General features: G+C 35.1%; 4 protein-coding genes across 7 annotated transcripts; all 4 read right to left on the bottom strand.

The window, feature by feature from the left end:
• Window positions 1–1,227: 1,227 nt before the first annotated feature.
• LOC100244433 (outer envelope pore protein 21, chloroplastic) lies at window positions 1,228–4,823 on the bottom strand. Its single transcript, XM_002274236.5, has 5 exons — window positions 4,401–4,823; window positions 3,826–3,900; window positions 3,579–3,731; window positions 3,240–3,338; window positions 1,228–1,476 (listed from the first exon to the last, which is right to left on the bottom strand). Exons 1-5 carry the CDS (start codon window positions 4,491–4,493, stop codon window positions 1,393–1,395), a joined length of 504 nt encoding a protein of 167 aa, XP_002274272.1. The 5' UTR covers window positions 4,494–4,823; the 3' UTR covers window positions 1,228–1,392.
• A 734-nt stretch (window positions 4,824–5,557) lies between these two features.
• Window positions 5,558–11,292, bottom strand: LOC100249589 (dolichyl-diphosphooligosaccharide--protein glycosyltransferase subunit 1A). Its single transcript, XM_002274200.4, has 10 exons — window positions 10,955–11,292; window positions 9,732–9,776; window positions 8,954–9,588; window positions 8,712–8,859; window positions 8,443–8,619; window positions 7,813–7,881; window positions 7,567–7,656; window positions 6,713–6,871; window positions 6,407–6,631; window positions 5,558–5,928 (listed from the first exon to the last, which is right to left on the bottom strand). Exons 1-10 carry the CDS (start codon window positions 11,045–11,047, stop codon window positions 5,737–5,739), a joined length of 1,833 nt encoding a protein of 610 aa, XP_002274236.1. The 5' UTR covers window positions 11,048–11,292; the 3' UTR covers window positions 5,558–5,736.
• Window positions 11,293–11,323: 31 nt separating this feature from the next.
• LOC100254701 (peptidyl-prolyl cis-trans isomerase FKBP18, chloroplastic) lies at window positions 11,324–15,703 on the bottom strand. Of its 3 annotated transcripts, none has more exons than XR_002028933.2 (7): window positions 15,425–15,702; window positions 14,920–14,990; window positions 14,746–14,832; window positions 13,366–13,515; window positions 13,167–13,226; window positions 12,889–13,027; window positions 11,324–11,417 (listed from the first exon to the last, which is right to left on the bottom strand). XR_002028933.2 is itself a non-coding variant. In XM_002273024.5 (6 exons), the coding sequence occupies exons 1-6, from the start codon at window positions 15,660–15,662 to the stop codon at window positions 12,965–12,967; spliced, it is 669 nt and encodes a 222-aa protein (XP_002273060.3). In that variant the 5' UTR covers window positions 15,663–15,702; the 3' UTR covers window positions 12,717–12,964. The 3 variants fall into 3 exon arrangements, 1 of the variants encoding a protein (XP_002273060.3); XR_002028934.2 differs by lacking the exon at window positions 11,324–11,417 and adding an exon at window positions 12,717–12,816 and having other exon boundaries at window positions 15,425–15,703; XM_002273024.5 differs by lacking the exon at window positions 11,324–11,417 and having other exon boundaries at window positions 12,717–13,027.
• Window positions 15,704–16,331: 628 nt separating this feature from the next.
• Window positions 16,332–22,418, bottom strand: LOC100259807 (MLO-like protein 9). 2 transcript variants are annotated; one of them, XM_010665694.3, is made up of 15 exons: window positions 22,055–22,418; window positions 21,502–21,559; window positions 21,163–21,398; window positions 20,080–20,196; window positions 19,810–19,855; window positions 19,585–19,673; window positions 19,171–19,245; window positions 19,012–19,100; window positions 18,837–18,886; window positions 18,695–18,735; window positions 18,428–18,601; window positions 18,212–18,247; window positions 18,064–18,131; window positions 17,723–17,783; window positions 16,332–16,968 (listed from the first exon to the last, which is right to left on the bottom strand). In XM_010665694.3, exons 1-15 carry the CDS (start codon window positions 22,178–22,180, stop codon window positions 16,639–16,641), a joined length of 1,596 nt encoding a protein of 531 aa, XP_010663996.1. In that variant the 5' UTR covers window positions 22,181–22,418; the 3' UTR covers window positions 16,332–16,638. The 2 variants fall into 2 exon arrangements, with proteins under 2 accessions (XP_010663996.1, XP_059590625.1); XM_059734642.1 differs by lacking the exon at window positions 20,080–20,196.
• Window positions 22,419–22,483: the final 65 nt, after the last annotated feature.

Genomic DNA, 22,483 nt, shown 5'->3' on the forward strand with positions numbered 1-22,483 from the left:
TGATCCCCCTTCTCTGCCCTCCCCTTTCCATGTAAATTTGACCTTGACTTGCAGCAGCCGCACCAATGATCATTGTATTATTTTCGAAGGCATATAAGCTTATCTTTGGCCTCCCTCCCACTTGGACACGGCTCTTTGATTTTTGACCTTACTAAATCACATTTCTTCACATAGGCATCAAGGGTTTCCACCTCTCTTTCCCTTTCTGGTTGAGTCTTCCTCTATGAGGGAGAGGAGAAAAGGAATTACAGAGAAAAACAAATGGAATTTCTACAGGGGTTTAGAGTTGAGCGGAGTCAGAGAACATAAATGGGCTGTTTAGGAGCTAGGGGAAAATGGACCTTGCTGGTTGAGTATGTCTCTGGTGAAATGAAATTTATTGTCTTCTAGGTTTTGTAAATACAAAAGAATGGGTGTTTGGATGCCCGATTTTACATGCATCCTAGTTTCAAAGAGGTGAAAAATAATTGTTATCCTGACCATGACACAAATTCGAGCATCTTCTCACAGACATACAATGAACTTGGTTGCATTCCACCATAGAGACGGCAATGAAACGAACATTGAAGTGGGGGACTCAAAGCCAAACCAGATAAAGAAGCTTAAAAGGGAAATGAGTGGAATGGCCAATCGTGTCAACAGAACAAGGAATGGATGTTTGGATGCCTGATTTTATATGCATCCTCATGTCAAAGAGGTGAAGGATGATTGTTCTCTTGACATGACACTAATTTGAGCATCTTCACAACACACATGCAATGAACCTGGTAGCATCCCACCATAGAGACAACAAAGTTCATACCACCTTAAATGAGCATTTAAGCGTGGGGGCTCAAAGCCAAACCAGATAAAGAAGCCTAAAAGGAAAATGAATGGAATGGCAGAATAAGACCTCTCCAGTGCTACATGGTGTTGTTAGAAAGGAACACCTAGGAGGGACCATGAGGATCTATATTTGGAGTGGGGGAGAGGAGGAAAATGAGAGAGAGATCTTGTAGTAGGGTCTTAAAACACCATAATGCAAATCAGAAAAAGAGGGCCACCTCTCATACACAGCATAATTTGGAATCAGACCTAGATAGTTTACCTAACCTCATGAAGTAGGAATATTTTTTAGGGTATGATCCTTATCTAAAGGAATCCAGCCTAAAAGAAGGATGACAGATCAGACCCTTCTCCTGTGGGTGGAAAACATGGAACCATTATAGCCCCACAAAGAAGCAGAAGTGTTGATAAAGAAAATTCATTTAAGACCCATGCAAGGTAGTAATCCAATTAATCAGGATCAGCTCATCAGCTGTCTCTCAGAAATTGAAATAGAAACAAAGTATTCTATTCTCTATAGAGAACATATGATCACCTTTGAAAAAATATGTTTAACTTATGCTTATCTCACAAGTCAAACCTCACATTCCATCTACCATTAATATCAGCATTGAGGGTCCAATTGTTTTCCCTGATTTGCAAATATGGAACCTGAAACAGAAGAGATTGAAAAGACGTAGCAGAAAGTAAATAAAGGCAAGTCTAATGTCCAAACTTATAAAGAAAGGGGCAAAGTCTAATATTTAAGAAAAAAGATAAAAACATGGTGCAGAACGTACATCAGCTAAAAGGTGGAAACTACTTTAATTGAATTTGATCCCACTTTAATTCAATCATCAAAATAAACATGACACAAGAATATTTCAACCAGAGTTCAAAGGAATGAAGTGACTTTAGGTTTCAGTCCTATATGTGTAAACATATTCAATAACAAACACAGCCAATGAAAGCCCACCTAGTATATCTTCCTTTAAAAGTCACACTAGTCAGTCAGATAAGCTTTTAGTGAGACAATATTCACAGAATTAATCTAAAATTTGTTAGGAAGTCATATATAGAACTTATCACAAAGAAAGAGAGAAATAGAGAGAATGTGATTATTTTGACAATCATATCATTGATCATCCTATCAAGCTCCATGTTTTCTAGGCTGCTGTTCTCAGAAGTTTCCATTTTTTTCTTAACCATTTCTGCAGTTATTAAAAGCATAAACTATATCATGTGGACCCTCCACTCTTGTCGGGGAGGCATGCCAAATTTCTATCACTCCCAACTCAGAACTAGTACAGTCTAGTAGATGGGAAACCATATTTCAGTTTGAGGCAAAAAAGAAGTTGAAAAAAAAAGGGAATCAGTTTATCAAGGATCAAGGAAAATGAAGAGATAACTCCTTTTCCTAAAAGGTGATCTTAATGTAAAACAAGACAAACAAATAAAATATGTATAAGCATCACCAAAGTTTTTAAAGGTGAAAGCGTAAGGCAAGACGAAAGCCCCCAAGCGTTGAGATGTTAGCCTCGAAGCATTGAGGTGTAAGCCTTTTGAAACCCTTATTTTTAAAATTAATAAATGTTTAAAATATAAAACAAGTCAATTAGAGTTATAAAAAACATATTAATAGTCTCACACTTTCACAAGAAATCATAACAAGTCAAAATAACAAATAGAGTTAAACACATAAAATTAAAATGTTTCAACTTAAATAAAAACATAAAAAAATAAAAAACTAATTAAAATCAAATTAATCAGTTCCATTTAATTTGGTAAAAAAATTTAAATTAAAGCATAAAAAACCCAATTAGTAAAATTAAATTAAAGAATAAGTGAACTGCCATAATATTTTCTTTCAAAGATATTCCTTTTTTCCAAAAATAGAATAGATATTAGGAAAAAAAAATGAGAATAAAATAAAAATTGAAAATGGAGAAGAGATGAGCGGTGGTGAAAAAAAATAAACAAATGAAAATGGAGAGACGAGAGGAAAGGAGTGCAAGTGAGATGAAGCTGCAGAGACAACAAAGGGAGCACCTCGAAGAGAAACCAACACCGGAGAAAGAGCCAATCTTCAATGGAGGTGATGGAGTAGACCTATGTGAGGTATGATTTCCATTTTCTAGAGAGCTAGGGTTAGGTATCTTCTCTGTTTTGGGGTAAAATGTTGGTTAGGGGGTTGTTCTCGGTTCCAATCAATTTCTTCTCTGTTTTGGGGTTAAATGTTGTTGTGTTTTTTTTAGGTGTTCCACCCCAAATCTATAGAGGCTGGCGCCTTGACCCTAACAGGTGCATGAAGGTGTGCTTCATGTTGGCTTTGATTGGCCTTTAGAGAGTTACAATTTTTTCACAACACCTCAGGGTGTTTTGGACCTGCTAACACCTTTGAAAACACTGATCATCACTAATAATGAGAGATATACCTTGTCAAAGACTTCATAGCCAACTTTGATCCGAACATCTTGGTCTCTCTGAAAATTGAATATGCTCCAACTAAATTCAGCAGCTCCTCTTGATTTCCTCTGTCAGAGTATTTGAACACATTATTAGTATAACAAAATGTCAAAAACTAAACAAGATTAGGGCCTTATACAAAGATGAACCAAGTCCCAACTGCAGCTGAAATTTCAATAAAACTGATCAAACAACTTAATTTGAGCAAAACTAAAACACGTGCATTACTTCCAGCAATCTGCATAACAAAGCTCATTTCTCAATTGAATTTACAGGCAGCTTTCTTAAGGTGAAAATAAAGGACCAACCTCTCTAAATTCTTTGTCAACATCACATTGTCCCTTGACATTAAAGCTCAACAAGCCATCAGTTGTCACAGGAAATGTCTTTTTTCCTCGTACACTATATCGAAGCTTTTCATGTTTATCATATTGCAATCCTACGCCAAGGCTGGCTGATAACTACAATCGATTATCAGATACACTAACCCACGTTAAAAATAAAACAGAAAATTCGAATACAAATTGCTTTAAGATATCAGTAGAAAGTGCATACATCTGGGTAGAAGTGTCTTATTACTGCACTCACATAACTGGGAGCTCCAATTCTTGTATCTAGCTCACCCCGAACCTACACAAAAAATACAACCAAAAAAAAAATTCCCAAGTAGAATTTAGGATTTAATTGAGGCTGTACAAGTCAAATAGAGACGAACTCATCAAGCAGCTCGATGCTACTATTTCTTTTCTTATACATATAACCAGGAATTCACACCGGAGGCATTTATCCCAACTGTCCACGAAGCAAACCCCAGTTCATATGGGTCTGCCCTTCTATCCTACACCACTAAAAATAACGGGGAGGCTCGACCTCAGGAACCTCTGGGTGAATGCCAATGGGAGTGCTCCGTATTACTATTTGTTGCAAATTTTAGACACAAGAATCTAAGATTTGTAAGCATTCTGAACATTTCTACCATACCCATGATTAAGAACCATTCTATACTCCCAAAAAATCAGGAGACGGCACATAAAAATCGACGACTGTGATGGATAAAACCATAATCGAATGAACAACAAAGTAAAACAAATGAACCAAACATGAAAAGAACAAAATGGATTGAAGCGTACCAGCAAGTGGGTTTTTAAGTCGATGGGGAACTTCTCCTTGGCATGGATTCTGAGAGCTTTGGTGTCTCCGCCATATCTGAGGGAAGTCTCCATTACTACACACTTCAATATATATGTGTATAAATCTCTCCTCAGCAGATAAAAAAAAATGGAAAACAAAAGCCTCCAAGATAAATATAAACCCTAGATATGAAGAGAGATTGGAGACTGTCAATCTTTCAACAAATGGTGAATGGTCTTTGTAATCTTCGATTTCGGATGGTAGGTGTGGTAGGCACACAAAATCCCAACTCTCGTTAGATCTCTAGAAATTTACTGATCCAACGGTTGTAAACTCTCTCTCGTTTCGAAGAGAAGTCACGTGATTTTCATCTCCGGCCCGGTCTGTTGCATATTGTCATTTTTAAATTTTAACTATAAATTGTATTATCGCTTTAGATTTCCTCTGTTCTTATTTTTAAATATAAATAGATTTAGATTTTAGTTTAAAAAAAAAAAAAAAATACCACCCTTTTAATAGCTTTAAAATATGTTTGTTATAAAAATTTTCACCTACAATATTTTTACCTTTAAAATGGACAATTGGTTAATTTTATATCCATTTTGATTAAAATGTAAAAAATGATGAAATTATTTTTTATAAATGGGCATTATAATCTTATTATTTTGACCCCATCCACTGATATCAAGGGCTTATTTGGAAAAAAAAATTAAAAATAATTCTTCAAAAATAATAGTTTATATCCATTCTTAAAAACATTTTTTAAATTGTTTTTAAAAATAAAGTTATGTTTAAAAATTTAATATACATATATCTATAATAGAAAAGGTTCACAATGTATTCTCCCTAATTTCAATTTTTTATCAGAATAATGAGAAAACAAAAATAAAAAGCCTAAAAATACCTTAAATTTATTCTTAAAAAATAGCATATTTTCGCAGCAAATTTTCAAAAGCCTGTTTCAATCAAACATGTTTCTTTGGTTTTTTTATAAAATAAAATAAAATAAAAAACACCTGTTTTCTATAATAAAGAACATAAAAGTGCTTTAAAAAGAGCAGCTCCAAACAGGCCCAAGTTGCCCACAGCATATCTGAAAATAGAGTTGAAGACTGCCAAGTAATTGATTACAGCAACATGGAGAGAAGCAACCATCTCTTAGAAGCTGCATGCATATAGCAACAGAAAACCAAAGTAATATTACAGTCGGCTACTCAAAATCTTTCATAAGTCGCAACAAAATTCTGGCTTCAAACATTACTCAATAAATGTGTAAGGTCATTAAGGTGGTGGGCTAGCTAAAGGGTTTCAACTCCAGCAATTTACTCATCTATACTATATCTCATCAATGTAGTCAAGAAGATCATCGACCTCCTGTCTTAGAGCTACAATTTTCTGCTGCTGTGAAGCAATTCGGTTCTCAATTTCCTTTCCCCCGGACTTCTTCTCATAACTATCGGCAACTGTTGTATGTTTTAACATTAGTTTCTCTTGCAACTCTCTCTCCTTGGCAACCAGCTCCTCCACCTACACAAACAGCCAATACACTTCAAACTTCTTGAAACCAAAGGATTCACCAGACACCAGAGCATGGAAGAAAGACATGAATTGTGAACTTCCCCCACTATTTTTGGAGTTCGAAGAAATAAAAAGATCGACTATTTGAATCATGGAGCATTGTAGATGGTCATAGTCACCACTCTATGTACAAGATTGCATTAAATTTTATTAATTTAGGCTATGTTTAATGCTAATTTTTTTTTTCCTTATGTTTGAATGCTATAGAAAAATATGAAGAAAAATAAAAGATTTCCTCCAAGTTTCCTTAAATAAAGGAGAAAAGTTTGGGAAAAGTGTGTTTCTCAACAATTTTATTTTCTTTCCCTCAACCTTCCCATAGGCAATCATTTTTTTTTTCCCTTATTTCCAGAAAACAAACAGTGGCTTAAGTTGCATCCATATGGAAAACATGATAACAATAGAGACAAGTAGATAGTAGTAGAACCTTGGGCAATATCTGGGCAGCCTGTGGAGAAGATTGCAAGAATGCCAGTAGGGGCCTCAACTCTTTTGAAAGCTCTTTCAATTGACCATCAGATGCTTTACGAGCTGCTTTACAAGCTTGAACATCCCCAGTCCTGGAGAGATCACGTAATGATGCTTCTAGTTTATCATGGATGGATAAACATCGGCTAATGATATCATGAACCTGCTGAATTGCTGCCTGGATCTGAGATTAGAGAAAGCCAAATTTAGAATAGATAATCATTTCTAACAGATATATTTAAATGGAACACAACATTCTACTTGCCTCTTCCCACAGTAATTTCATCACATAAGAAGCAGAAGACTTGGAGATTGACATGTCAACATGCATATATACAATGCAAGTGACAAAAAGGAAGAAAAACCCAGAAATCAGCATCAGCGGCTCCCTAAGCAATGAAATGTTGTTGAACTTGTAATAGACCTGAAAAGGTAATAAAGTAATAACCCAAGAATGAGATTATTAGTTGTGACAATTCTTAAAAAAAAGAAATAAAGACCATGATGCAAAGCATATGATGAAGTAAGATGCACTTGCGCAACATGTCATAAGGAACAGGTTAATGTAAATAAGTTACTTTATTGTAATATATTTATTGGATTAATTTCGCTCACCTCCCCTAAGGTTTTGGCTAAATAAACCTAGTCTCTGTTGGTTTAAAATTTCATCACATACCTCCCTTATTTTGAGTTAGAGGGGAGGTGAATGAAAATAACAAATGAGAAGGGTAGAGAAGGTATTTGATGCTAAATGTACTTAGCCACCCTGATTTGAACAATGGTAAATGCAAAAGGCACATTGGGCACTGAAACTCTCTTCAGCAAAAAGCCCTCACTTGGTTGATCATGACAAAGAAAGTGCACACTGCAATCTGATTCTGAAGAAAAGAGAAGACAAGGTCCACACCAAAAGTTGTTCATGTGGAGCTGCTTTTGATACTCCACTGTCCAGACAGAGTCTGCTGGACACTACAATTAACTTGTCCAGAACTTACCATATTTATTTGTATGGTAAAAATAGAAGTGCTCGTGAGATTTATGACTACACCCCAGGCCTCACATCAACTATTTGTATTCTTAATCATTTCATGTTACATCAAAAAGAGGAAAAAGGGATACCTGAAAATGTTGATTATGCTCTGGCACAACATTGGTCTTTTCTAGCACAGCCACAGGTCTACCAACAATGTCCAAATGGGAAAGTTTTGTCTGCATTGTACACACATAAGCACAATAATAGACAGGCATGCTACTGCATTGTAAATAATAGATAAAGGGAAACAAACTTGAGTTTAAAAAAATGCATAAATATTCAAACAAGGGAAAAACTAAAATTTCAAAACCTTAGTATGAATATTGTAATACCTCTTGCCATTGTTTTACCGCAAATGGAGCAGAAACAGAAATATCTCTGGATCCCTCAGGTAGAACAACCTGAAATCCAAGAGTACCAAGTCAGGCCTCGGATAACAACCTTTTTATCAACCACCTAACTGCAATTCATTCTCCTAAAAACTTCTATATTAAGCAATCACACCATGTGACAATAATTTGCATTGCAACTCATTCTGACAATTTAACAAAAATTAGAAGATGGATATAAAAATGAAAGAGACGAAAGCAAGTTTAACTAGGTATGCAAGTTGGGCTACTATTGCCTGGATAGCAAACCCTTCAGCGAAATATTTTTTGGGAAGAAAACTATTTGGATTTGGGTTCTAGCCTAGTTGAGCCTGGTAAAACTTATGAGTCCAAACTTGAGTCCTCATTTGGTAACACTTGATTATATCACACTTAATACACTGCAATGTAAACCGTAGAAGCATCACTCATCTAGACCAAAAATCAACTTCCTAGAATGATTTTTTGAATTTCATCTCTTCTTAGGAAAAAAATATATATCTGGATTCATATCCATGAACAGAGCAGAGTACATGGTAACTCAGTAGCGAAGGAGCAAGATATCAAACAGAGGAATATTATTATACTACTTACCTTCACAATGAGATTGTCAATGACAACCTCATTCATCGGACACCCAAAAGTGATGTTGAGGAAACGTTTTCCCCCTGACTCAAATAAAAAGTCCTGGAGTGGCAGGCCATATCCAATGAAAAAGGAAGTTCTCCACCCACCAAACATTGGATATCTAGGCTCAATTTCCAGTTCCGTCTGCAATCAGAAGGAAGGCAAAAGGACTTGCATTAGAAATCAGGAAGAACACTCACTTCTCTTCCATTCTTTGCATCAATAAAAAAATCAACCTTCTTCAAATCACCCCACAAATGAGATGTTGAAATGTTGCCAATTTCATCCCTGAAATAAACAGAATGAGCTCTTGGTGGCAATTTTGCAACAAGATGCCTAAATGCTGATGCACCTCTCACATGTGGTCTGGCTTGATAATCAAGCCTGCAGTATTTAGAAAATAAAGCAGAATCAAACATCCAAATCACATAGTATTAAAAATATATGAATGAACCAAGACAAAAAAATGTTAACAGACCTCGAAAATTCCCCCTTGCTCTGAGCACCTGCATGGATGAGTTTATAATGTTCTGTGACTTGCACATTGCCCCAGTGGGAAATTTCTATTTCTCTCACTAACTGTTCAGCAACAGCAAAGGGTTGATTTTGCTCAAAATGGACAACTATAGGTGAGTATGAGAAGGGGGGATGATTCTCATATGGGCCATATTTGATCTCGGAACCAACTGTCTTGGTATTCTCTAGTCTAGTATAAGATTCAATTCTTGCATCAGGCAACTTAACACTAAGTGACTGGAACTTGACTTCATAAGGAGAGAGATAATGTCCACTATCCTGGAACACGACGAGCTGAAAATCTGCCTGAGTGATTTCCTTAGGAAATGGTTTCAGTGAATGAGTGAATACAACCAAGACATCCAAAGTCAAACTTTCCCCTTTACCCAGTCCCTTGGGTAAAGACACTGAATAAAAGACCAATGCTGGGGGCATTCCTTGAGGGTGGACAACTTCAACAGGGAGACTGGAGGTAGAACCTTTGCCTTTTCCTTTCCCTTCACGAAAGCTTGCTGTTAAATATGCCAAATTTTTCTCCTGGTGTTCAGGAAAGGCCAACAAAACCTCTGAGACTGGATCATTTCCCGAATTCTCCACCTAAAAGGAAATGCAAGAGAAGAACAAAATCAGATTTCTGCCTAAAAAAGAAAAATTTTATAATTTATAATGAATTTGAAAATTTCCACATAACATCAAAGGCCAAAAGATTATGGAGTCAAAAAGGAAAGTTAGTTAGGCACCTTGAGTGTTGAAGTGATGCGTACTACTTGGGATGTCAAATCAATCTGCAACAGATGATTAAATGTGATTAGCAGAAAGTATCATGGTTGATGACAACAAAATTACACATCCAGCTGTAAGGTATGACTAACAGCCCATCAGGTCTTATATAACATTTTGAACCTAAACCCAGAAAGTAAAAAATAATAACATTTAGGGGAGGTCATTTCCTTTTTTTTTTAATTGGTTTTTTCTCCCTTGTTTGTGGGGTAAAACACCTCCATGCCTGGTTGAAATGGCTCATAAGTGTGTGTATATTCGCATTTTCCTTTTTGTGTTTGGCTTATATAAAAGGCTTTTAATCCAGTCCAAATAATGTCCTTTTGGAGAGCTAGAGGAAATACATTCCAAATACACCAACTATTAGGTATACGAGGATAAATGTCATTTCCCCAAGGACAAATGATCGATTTATCCAGACAGAGTCCACAAGGAAGTTGTAGATGCTGTTTTGCATCTGTAATAATCGATAATGGAAGTTCCATTTTTTCTAGGGCCAAAATTTTTTTCACAAAATAATCCATCCTTTTCCAATTTATTAGTTTTGCAATAAAATAATATAGGGTTTTGAAGCCTCTCCAATTATCTCCCCGTTAGATAGGATTTTCTTGGCCCAAACACTTATTTGTTGTAGAGAAACTGATCCAATGGAGTAGTTGATGTTTACTCTAATACAAAGAAGAAAATTTCTGATTTCAATTAACATTGTGAATTTCCCGAATAAGAAATGAATCATAACTAACTTGAAGAAAAAGGTCCTTAGATTGAAGTCCATATAATTATATATCTCTCAAGCACATTGTTAGACAGCATACTTCTACTCCATTTACTTCACTGTCCATTTTATCAGCAAAACAAGTTGAGTTAAAATCTTAGTGGTTCTGAATGCAATTACATAACTATTATTGCTGAAAACTCATGCAAACCAACCGAATTTAAACTAAAAACAGAAGCATTTAGACATTGGAAAATTAAGAATAGTTTCAATCAACTGGTCAGATTAATATTGACATTGAAACAAAAGAAAACGGTAAAGAACCACCCTTGTTGAGTATAATGAGAATAACCCTAAAAAACTGATAAAATCAAAAGAGAATATAAACTGCAAAGATCAGAGACAAATGAAGGAGAAATAGCAAAATCCAACGGGTCACAGGACAGATCGAAGGAAAGAGAAACTTACGCGCCGATCAACCTTGGAGAGGATCAAATCGGAAAGCACGGGTACTGAAAGTATGGCGATTAAAACGATAAATAGATCGAACCGAAACCCCATTCTCCGTCTTGTTTGGCTTCCGCGAAAGTATATCACGCAGCGGACATGAACCTTCAGCACACAGTAGACTGCAGAGATCGCAGAGAAGAAAGAAGACCTCGCAAATACGGTCTAAAGCCCTACTCGCGATGTTGGAGAGACCATGCTAAAATGCGCTGATGCGCAATACGCTTCATGGCGTATGTTAGGCGCCGCAGTTGGGATCACCATAGTGGAATAGATTGGGCTAGCCTGGCCTTACATCTGGCCCATCTTTTTAGAGTTTATTATCCACCCTATATCCCTCCTTTTTCTCTCTTTTTACAATTAATTTTAAATGGAAAAATTCTCCTCCGATGGCTTACTTGGATTCACCTTTGAAATCTAGAACCTGTTAGGCAACATTTATAAAAAAAAAAAACCTTTAAGAGATATTATCAATTTATGTAAAATATAAAAATTTTCAAAATATCCTTCATATTTTCAATTATTCCTAATAATACTTTATAAAAAAATTATTTTAAAAATAATATAATTTATCAAATAATTTTTTTAGTTATAATATTTTATATTTTAAAGAATAAAAAATTATTTTCAATAACAGTTGCCAAATGGCTTAGAAGTGTCTTTTTTTTTAAAGTAATGATAAATCTTAATTTATTTGAAGGCCAAAAGCTCGATTTTAAATCTAATCAAAATATAGTGTATAATATTATTAAAGGTGTAGTTTGGATGAGTTGGCCCGACCTAAACCGAACCCAACCCAATGTATAAAAGGTTTGAGCAAACATTTCATTACTCGGTTTAAGTTTGGGTTAAGTTTTCTTAACTCAACCTTAATTTGGGTTGAGTTTGGATCAAGCTTAATCCAAACCAATTTTATATTTTTATAATATTTATTATCTTATATGATAATATTCATTTTTTTTTTAGATTTAAAAAAAATATCAAATTACAATTATATCATATATTTTTTCATTTTTTAAAAAAGATATATAAATTTATTTTAATTTTATATCATGAACTTTTTTATTTAAAAAAAAATATAAAAGTTTACTTTCACTTTTTTATTATTGTCTTGAACTTTTGTGTTATTTATTATTTAAATTTTAATATAAATATATATAAAAAAATTTAAAAACCACAATATATGGATTTGAAATCATGCAACTCAATCAATCCAACCAAACAAAATATAAAGAGACCCAAGTCTAACTTAACTAAACCGAGTTCAAACCAATTTTAGAAAATTTATCAATTATTAAAATATTCAAGTAGTTTTTAAAAATAGTTATTAAAATAATTATCAATTATTTGGAGCAACAAAATTCTATTTGAAAATTTAATTATGAAAACAATTTTCCCGTCTCATTCTTTGTAAAAGTTTTTAAAATATTCTGTCTTTTAAATTTCTCAAAATACTTTAACAGAAGGATCTAAAAGTACTTTGGATTTATTCTAGGATACAATGTTTTTCAAAACAAATTCTCAAAAAACAACTTCCAATAAAAATTTCCAAAAACTGCTTTTAAAAACAGTTTACGAACAACCCCTTTACTTTCAGAAAACGGAAGTAAGTGATGATTTAGTACAATCTTTGGACACACAAATTCTCTTCCAACTATTTTTAAAAAAATGAGAATCCTTGTTTTCAATTAAAAACAAAGCCTCAGATCAAAATTCATTTAAATTTTTGAAACCTCCTGCTGGATTATTACATGGCATTATATGAACTTGCACTAATACATTTTGTTCTACAGCAGTCCGAACAAATGATAATGCAGCCTTTTCTGAGAAAGAAATGGGTTGAAGAGACATGAGAACTAAACTTCATACAAAGAATCATTCTGTTAAACCATTACCTTAGACTGAGGGTTGAGTCAGAGACTGAAGCGAAGTTCAATTAATTAACAAGAGCTCCTCATAGCATGAGTTATGCTACTTTCCTTCTGGTGGCAATACTTGCAGAAGCTCCACATTAAGCTCAAAAGTAGCTCCTGGCTGCAACACATGCATTGGAATGGCTAAATATATGAGATTGAATGCGCCTAAAAGGCTCGTTTGCGCTAAAAATACCAAGGAACTTCTTCAGTTTTGGCCAGGTCCTAAAAAATAAGTAGGAACAGTTATGGGAGCATACCGGGATCTCACTCATTCCCTTTTGGCCATACCCAGCCTCTGGAGGAACAATCACAGTCCTCTGTAAACAGACAAGGAAAAAAACAATAAACGAAAGGTGAGAGAAATAAAAGGAAGAAAAAGAATTTTGTTTTAATGGCAATGGAAAAACTTGGAAACCAAAAGAAAAAAAAATTGAGTCAACTGAGATATATGATTACCTTTCCCCCTACTTTCATCCCTTCAGTAATTGAGTACAGAGCTGGTGGGGGTTTAGGTGCAGCTTGTGCAGAAAATAAACCATTCGGGTTGTCTACAAATTCACGCTTCCGCTCTTTGCCAGGAGGGGCCCCAACCTTGAACACATACGGCTACTTAAAGCAGGATGGAGCATGTGTTAGCAATACATCAATCAAGTAAGAATCCATCATAGTCATGTGGGGATGGAATAATATTTGATTGGATTCAAGAAAATTTTGGTTCGAGGAAGCCTACAAAGATAATAGAGTAAGAGTATGTTTGACAGTAATTCTAGAAAGTGTTTCTAACATATTTAATACTTAAAAAATAAAAAATTTCAAGTATTAAAAAGACCGGAAACACTTCCTAAAATCACTGTCAAACACTCTAACTTTTGAGTGTTTGCATCATCTTGCTTTCTCCCTTAGCATATAATGAAAACCAATTCTTAGATTATAACGACAGGCTACTATAAAATTATGGATAAGATAAATGTATTGTGGCAGGAATCAGCAATTAGGACTTAGTAGTAAGAGGAGAGCCATGTAAAGCATAAAAGATCTCAATTTTTAAAACACACAGGGTTTGTATTTGATCTGCCAGTGATGGATGATGCACAAGCAGGCTTCACAGGTTGCCACACAGGAAAAGAGAAGATGAAGAATATACACACAAATATACACACAAAGAGAGAGCTAAATGTACTTTACAAGACTTTAAAGATCATGAACCGACATGGAAGTATTCAATAAGCCAAGTGTGAAAATGAAAAAAGGATGGCAAAAATCAGCTTTAGATTGAGGTTTGGCCCCCATGGCAACATTTTAATCTTATGACTTAGCCTTAATTTCTTTTGATGAAACTCTGTTCTTAACGATGCTGGCTTTGCTTGATTTTCTGAATGCATAGTTTCATATCATTTCAGGCAATGTTAAAACCCAAACTTTCTTGAGGAGCAACGATAAAGATTAATTAAGAAATTCAATGCATGTAATATATAGTATGGCCATAATGAGAATATTCTCATTCACTTGCTATGAACGCTCTTCTTAAACAGCACATCGTGACACAAATTTTCCAGAAACCCACAGCCAATCTGTCGGGAATCACATGCGGGAACCAGTACCTCAATTTAGTTCCAAATATAGCATTATTTGATTATAAGCCAGGTAAAAGTCTAAGAGACAATCAATTCTACCAAACAGAAGTGAAAAATATTAAGCATTTCATGTGAATGTGAAATGGTAATGTATTTGGTGCTGCAATGTTGGCCTGAGACCAACATTTCATCTCTCATATTATGTTTAGGTGCAAATACCAAAACTATATCATAATGTGGAACAATGAGAAACAGAAAGAACCTGAGCAATGATTCGATTTCCAGCCAAGAGTTTTGACTCTCGACTTGACACTGCTGTAATGCTGCGATATATACAGTCAAAATGCACCTGTGAAGAAGCATACACCAAGGGGAGGTAAGTATAAATCCAAAAAACCGAAAATAGAATGTTTTTCATCTCCCAGTACAAACAAACCTGGACAGATGAACCTTTTTCAGCTACTGGTCCATTTCCATCAACAACATCATAGTATTTCAATCCATCAGCTGCTTCAAAAATGATGAATCAATTGACAGAAATGCATCAAACCCTTAATTTCAAATTTTATTTCATAAAGTCTACATCCTCTTTCTCACAAATTTGACATCATTCCATACAAAATTAGTCAAGAATTAACAATAAAACAACAAATTCTCACTGGGTAATGGGGCCATCAAATAATCACTGTCACCTCCTATACACGCTCACAATCAGTGAAAGCAAAGCAAGACAAAATTGATTTAAGGTAAAAAATCAAAACCCATAAACCCAAAGAATCATACACCATGGAACATACATCCGAATTTTCCTAACCCCAGCTTCAGATGAAAAATTACACCAAACACTCCCGCACCCAGAATAAAAAATCACAAGAAAATGAAAACCCAGATAAATATAATCTATGGAGAGAGAGAGAGAGAAAATGGGATGAGAAATTCACGACTAGTGAGGTAGTCCTCAAGAGGGATGTTCTTTTTGGTGCGCCTCTCTCTGGCGTCTGATGAATGGGGTTGTGAAATGACACTGAAAGGTAACACAGAAATCAAAATAGCGCATCTTCTGGAAATGGGCATTGGAAGAATCACATGCTTTGGAGGCTGCGTTTGGATGGCCGATGATGTTGGGGTGAGGAGGAGATTATCAACATCCCATCTGTGAATGCTCCGAATTGACGCCATGGCCGTTGGAACATGGAACACAAAACCCAGAGCTTTATAATATCCATCTATAATCCACTCCCATTATCAAATTACTATTCCGTCCCTCCACACCAATGTAGAAAGTAAATTACTATTTTATAATATTTATATAATTTGGATAGTTGAGAACAGGAAAATAAGTTATGCTTTCTTTGATTGGGTTTCTTAGAGGCCAAAATATAATTTTAAATTTAATTAGAGTTTTAAAAACAGATTATAACTTTAAAAAATTAATTAATTTTAAAAACACTAATATAATTATAAAATAAAATAAATCTCAAATAAGGTCTATATTTCTAACATCATGACTTTTAAAGGGAAAATGAATTAACTCATGTCTTATTTGGCTAAAAAATTAAAAAGCCTTATTTTAATATAAATCAAACCATTTTCTTTGACTAAAATAACTTATAATAATATTTTTTTAAAATTAATAAGAAAGCCAATCAAATATTATTTATCTAAAAATTGGAAGGCAATTCTTCAATAATTATAAAGAGAAAAAAAAATCATAAATTTCTTACATCGCTCATTAATTAAGAAAATTACATTAAAATCCAAAATATCCATTTAAATGTGAATCATTTGAAAGGAATGATAGGATAAGTATATTTGAGTCGATAAAAAAAAGGAAAAGAAAAAGTGAAGTAAAATACAAAGTAACGAGATTCAAATACAAAACAATCAGATTGATTGTATATACTAAGTACAAAACAATGAGATCGAGTTGTATAAGTGGTATTACCGGATTGATGGTGCATATTCCATGGAAAAAATACCTTTACCCACGGAAGAATACAAATTGCTTTTCCTCCTACATAGGGTGTACCGAAACTATGTGGAGTACTGCAAAAACAAGAAGCAAGAACAAGAGAAAAAACCGATTCTTCGCCAGCCAAGTGTGTGGGCAATTTGGCATCAAACACTAACAACATTTTACAAACAATCACCATTATCAGGGTCCAGTTAATAGGTCTGGAGGAGAGTCCTGTTGTTGGTCACGAAGATCAATGCTGGTCATGATGTTGGCAGCCTGGTTGGAGGATGGTGCGTCTGCTTCCGCAACAGGCAGGCAGTGATCCGACTGGCCTGCAGTGTTGGTAAAGTGGGGATGTGCCGCCGAGGGAGTGTTTACTGGCGAATCACCTGGGCTTCCACCCAGAGTTCTAGTAGGACCGTGTTCTGGCTTCCCCTCATTCTTCTTCTTCTGAGCATTCATATGCCACTTCTTCAGGGCCCTGGATGTTTGCTCATCAAAGATAGCCCTCTTCATGGTTGATCCCATCTGAATAAAACAAAAAAAAAAGTACATAGCCATGCATTTGTTCTTGATATGCGTGGAAAATGCATCCAAACATTAGCTATGTTTGGTTCGTGGGAAATTTCATTTGTTCGTTTCTGGAAAATTTGAGGAGAGAAAATTTGTTTTCCTAAAATTTTTCTATGGTATTCAGATGTAAGAAAATCATATTCCCTAGCAATTTTTTACTTTCTTTACATCATGTCTGGTTCTAATAAAATCTGAGAAAAAGAAAATCATAGAGAAAGAAAATTTTCTAATTTTTGTTTCTCTTTTTTCAATGGAAAAGTTGAGAGAATCCAGGAATGCATTTCCCCCAACTTTCCTCGCTTTTATCTCAGGAGAACGGGGAGGAAAATCTTATAACATTTTCCTTTGTATTTATTTTCCTCACATTTTTTATGACATCCAAACACGACAAAATCTTTTTTTATTTTAGTACTTAAACCAAATCCAGTGGGAGGAAAATACTGAGGAAAAGTAAAAGGAATAAAATGTAAAAGAAATTTTAAAAATTTTGCTCTTGTTAGACTGTTTATGGACAAGTAAAGGAAAAAAAAACTCATATTGTTAAGGAATACACTTTTCCCAAACTCTTTTAAAAGGAAATGAAAGAGAAAAATCTTTTAACATTTCCCCACTTTTTTCCTTACACAAGAAAACAATTTTCCTTGATATATTTTTCTCCATTCTTAATACCTTTTAGGAACCAAACATAACTTCACTAGCGCGGCATTACCTGGGTGACAAGCGCATATAGAGGAAGTGTGATGTAGCTGCACATGATTTGGACTCCAACCCTGCCCAATCAAAGTTTTTTCATTAAATTAGTTCTTCATATTTATTGTCAATAAAATATGAACTTCAAGAACTACTTCTACCTTGAACATTCAGATATCTTGCAAGGAAACAAACTAAAGCAATGGTGACGAAATCAGAGTAGTATTGACTGAATTTTTCATTTGATGATTTATAAGCTTTCCTTTTCCTTTTTATTTTTTATATTTTGTTCTTTGAAGGTTGAATGTACAAGTTTTAGTAGAAGTAGTTCTTTATGCCTACTTGGAAATCACCACTTACCCAATAGCAACCCTGAGAATTATAAGATCGAAATCACTATGAAAGCAAGACTTCAACCCAAACTCATACTGCAGCAGGAGAAAGTATTCAAAACACTAGCACTGAAAATCAAAACAATGATAAAGAACAAAGGAAAGCAGGGCATTACCCATATCCAAAAGAAATATGTTATCTCAAATGCATTCTGGACATGTAGAAGGAACAAGTTAGTCAGAAAAATTCTAGAAACCAGGCCATCAAAACATAAAGATATGTGATATTATATCTAAGCAGACACACATATAGGTGGCTCCTAATTCAGAGAATGTGCCAGCACCTCAGCCACTATTTATAATCATTCATATAAGAAAAGGCAGTTCAATACCAGAAACAGGGTGAAGTGAATGAGATAAAGAACTAGCTGTGGCCAACTGAACCAAAAATGTCTGTCAGAGACTTTCACAAGAGGAATCCCCTGGACGACAGCATGTTTTTCTTGAATTTCAAGAGCCATATTTGTTATGATTGCTTGAAGCTTTGTTCCAACTGCTAAGATTACCTTTAACCCGTTTGAAGGTTAGTATGTGCTTTACCTTTTTTAAATCAAAAAGCATGTTAAAACCTAATTCTTTTACAGAGAGAACTTTCTTACAACTAGGGGAAATATGGAGATCCAAAACATAGCCTCCCATCCTGGAAAGAATGAAATAAATTCATTTGTAAATCATATTTGCATTTGAATGCTATGTATGTTATTGACATTGAGCATTCATAGGAAAAAACTAGAAACTAACCATGAACGTTAAGAAGCAGAAATACCACGACTGAAGCCCATAATACTGGACTGCCAACATCAATGATAAATTTAGTTGGGTGAATATTGAAAGAGATGTGGGTGCATGAAACTGCAAAGGCAAGGTTCACTACTCGGAGCCATAAGTAAAGAAGTACTTGAATGAGAGATTTTACCTGATTCCCACAACTACCTTGAAGTCATCTTCCAAGGATCTTTTGATGTACTTTTGGAAGTTGAACTTACTTCCAGGGGCTAAATGTACCTATACAACAACTTAATTAATAGTAAGATTTAAAACACAATATTGGAAAATTTTCAGTGAAGAAACTCACAGTGACAAATCCATGGCGCATGGTCAAGTAGTCAGCTTTTCGAACAGATCTGAAGAATTGCCGAAAGAAACATACCTGCACAAGTAGATTTTGGAGCTTCTTGCGTTATATGGTTGGGATAATGCTTTCTGGAACTGAGATTCATTAATCCATACGAGAAATTGGATTCATGAACTACGGCACAAGGAAGAGTTTGTATTTTGTGCATTGATGAAATGACTACAGGAAATAGTCAAGAATCTGGCTGCAATGAAGTATTTCAAAGACTAATTTTTTTCCAAACAAAAAAAATGAAGCAGATCAACTTTTTTAAAAAGAAATTAGTTAATTCACTATCATGTTTTCATTTTTATTGCACCAAATTCATCATGAAAAAAAAAATTCAAAAACTGAAGTTATTGACATCTTTCTTACAATAACAAACAGGAACGGTGTTTTAGTCCAGAAACTGCTGTGATCCCTCACAAAAGAGGTCTCATGAGTAAGCCTGAATCTTGCAGCATCTGCATCATAAGCACATCGAAGATTTTACAGTAAGCAAATGTAACAATTCAACAGCACTGGAAATTCCATGCTGGGTAACTGCAAACTTCATGGTAAAAATGAACAATGAGAAACCATTATCATCCAACAAAATACCATTGTCATACTCAGTCTCCCTTTCCCACTCCTTCCACGCACGAGTCTGCATAAAAGAACTGTTGGTGAACAACAAGGTACAAGATCAAGGCCAGATATAAACTGGATACCAGGGTAGGAGACTGTCAAAACAACAGGGCATGCCTCCTCCATCATTGAGTGGGAGACAAATCACCACACGCCACTTTCATCCTGATACTCCATTTATAGATGGCATTATGGCCAGTCTTAACAAAAAAAAGAAGGAAACGATCCCAAATTCATACTTACCTTCAATCTTCCCAGTGCCATCGTTATTGCACTGTATATTACATGGAACACTGCTAAAAAGAATATGAAGATGTGTAACTGATGTAATCCATGTGTAGATATAAGTGGCACATGTCCCTGTTAATAAGGATTGTATTAGTGATGACCTTGGAAAGGTCAATTTGCATAAAATCATTTCATATCATAACTTGTATTGGGACCTTTTTTAAAGCCTTTTGCTTGGAAGTACCTGTATTTCCATGTAGTCATTTCTCAACTCATACGGCTAAAGAATATGTCATTCAATTGTTTCTAAGAGTCATTCCTTCCCTTTATTTTTTAAAAAGTTTCAATGGTTCAGCACTACAATCTTTTTGCTTCCACTCTCAACAAAAGCATCTTGGAAACAAAGTAGATTAAATTTGAACATAGGATTTTCTCCCTTAGGTGTCAAACCACCCTGACACCCTTCATCATGTACTTTAAGAACCAAGATAGGTCTTCATGAGTTCCTGGCTAAAATCTCATTCTCACACAATTTCTTTTTGCTTTGTTTTACATCCAAGCTCAAGAGGATGTCACATTGTGCAGGGAATCCCAGCCTGAAAAATGCCGGAAATCTTCTATATTTTTAGTCCATGCCCAAGTAATTAGAAATGCAAAGAATTCTAAAATAAAGTTAAAAATAGGGGGAAAGGCCTCTATTATCAGTAATGGCATCTTAGCTTGGAAATTGTCACAAGTTTATCCAAAGGATGAGTTTCCAAATACTTTCCAGTAAACTCTGGTGAAGTCACTAGTCCATGGCTTCATTGTATATCCATCCCAGCCCCTTAAACTCTAGTGAAGCCAGCCAAACCCAAAATCATTAAATCTATGTTGGATCAGGCCTGTGAATCATTTCCTTACTGACTCCATAATTCTTGGTTTTTTGCATATTTATTCTTATCAATGAACATCAAGTCCTTAGCAAGAATTGTGAGAATATAATTTTTCTTCTTAAAAAGAGTGCAGGGAGGAACCAAAATTGTAATTTGAGGTAGGCAGCAAGGTAAGCAGGCCAAATTCAAGATTAAAATGAACAGCTTAACAAGAAACACATACCTCCTTGCACACCACACCTTCACTCTCCACTGATAAAAATCTATGCTCATTCCACAGAAGTTTTCTGTGATGTTCTCCTTCAGCTGGCTCAGGCTTATGCTCTGCTTCATGATGGGCTTGGCCTCCAGACGGGCATGGTAACATCGTATCAGCAAGGTCAGAGGGAATACAGATTTTGGAAATGTAGTTTTGCCCAAATGTCAAGAGTAGAGAAATGAATCCTAGAATCATAAGTTCTGCAAAATTTATCCAGGAGGAGGAAGATTGTCACTAGAAAAACCAAAAACAAAAGAACTATACAAGATACAACTTTTTTTTTGAAAAAGAAAAAGCTCTCACCGCCTTTAACTTTCTCAAGAGCTTCATACAGAGCTTTCTTGCGCCTTCTTTGAAATAACTGAAATGAAACAAAGAACAAAACTGATTATACGAGAACAAATGGTGGAATATGAAAGGCCCTTTGCTGGGTTTTGGGTGTACGGACAACATGAAGTTGGGGTTCACATAAAGTCAGCAGTAAATTAAAAACAAAAATAAAAATGGAACTCTGGGAGACCTAGCTTTCCAAATTCTGATCTTCCAAACACCATTTTCTTTTCTACTAACAAAAAATCAGAACCCCTTGCATATTCCAATCATATATCAGATGCCCACTCACCCAAATTGCCCTGAAACGGGGGAAAAGACCAAACCCTTGTGACAATCAAATGGAAAAACTTAATGGGTTTTTCTTCAACCAGCCAAACTAGGGAATCCAATTTTTTCTCTCTACATTTTCATTCCAAGAAAATAAATAAATAAAAACCTGTAAAATTGGAAAAGGGAAATTCAAATAGGCCAAGGTAAACTGAGAAAACCAAAAACAAAGTTGTTTTTGAAATTTGCGCATTACCTCACCAACCAAATGAAGAACTTTTTCCAATATTATAGAAATTAAAATGATAACTGCACAAACTGCAGCCACTGCCCATGTGGGTGTCTGATCAAGCTCCCTAGAATTCCCTTCTCCTTCTCCCATTGTTCAAAACCTTCAAGAAAAAACTCCTTCACAAACAAGCCACCTATTCACCAACAAATCTACCTCTGTACCCAGGAATTTTCCTCAATACAAAGGGCATTTATCTTAAATTGTCGAAACAGAGAGAGCAAAATGCTGTAGATGGAGAGCTTCAGAGAGGTGAAGGGTCGTGGTTTCTGAGAATGAAGAACCATTGTGTGTGGGGGCGAGTGTGTTTTGGTTTGAGCGGTTCGATGGATTCTCATTGTAACGGTAACGAACCGGAGATGTACGGAGAGGAAGTGGAGGCTTGAGGCTATAATA

Source organism: Vitis vinifera, chromosome 18 (genome assembly GCF_030704535.1).
Source record: "Vitis vinifera cultivar Pinot Noir 40024 chromosome 18, ASM3070453v1".
NCBI classification, from domain to species: Eukaryota; Viridiplantae; Streptophyta; class Magnoliopsida; order Vitales; family Vitaceae; genus Vitis; species Vitis vinifera.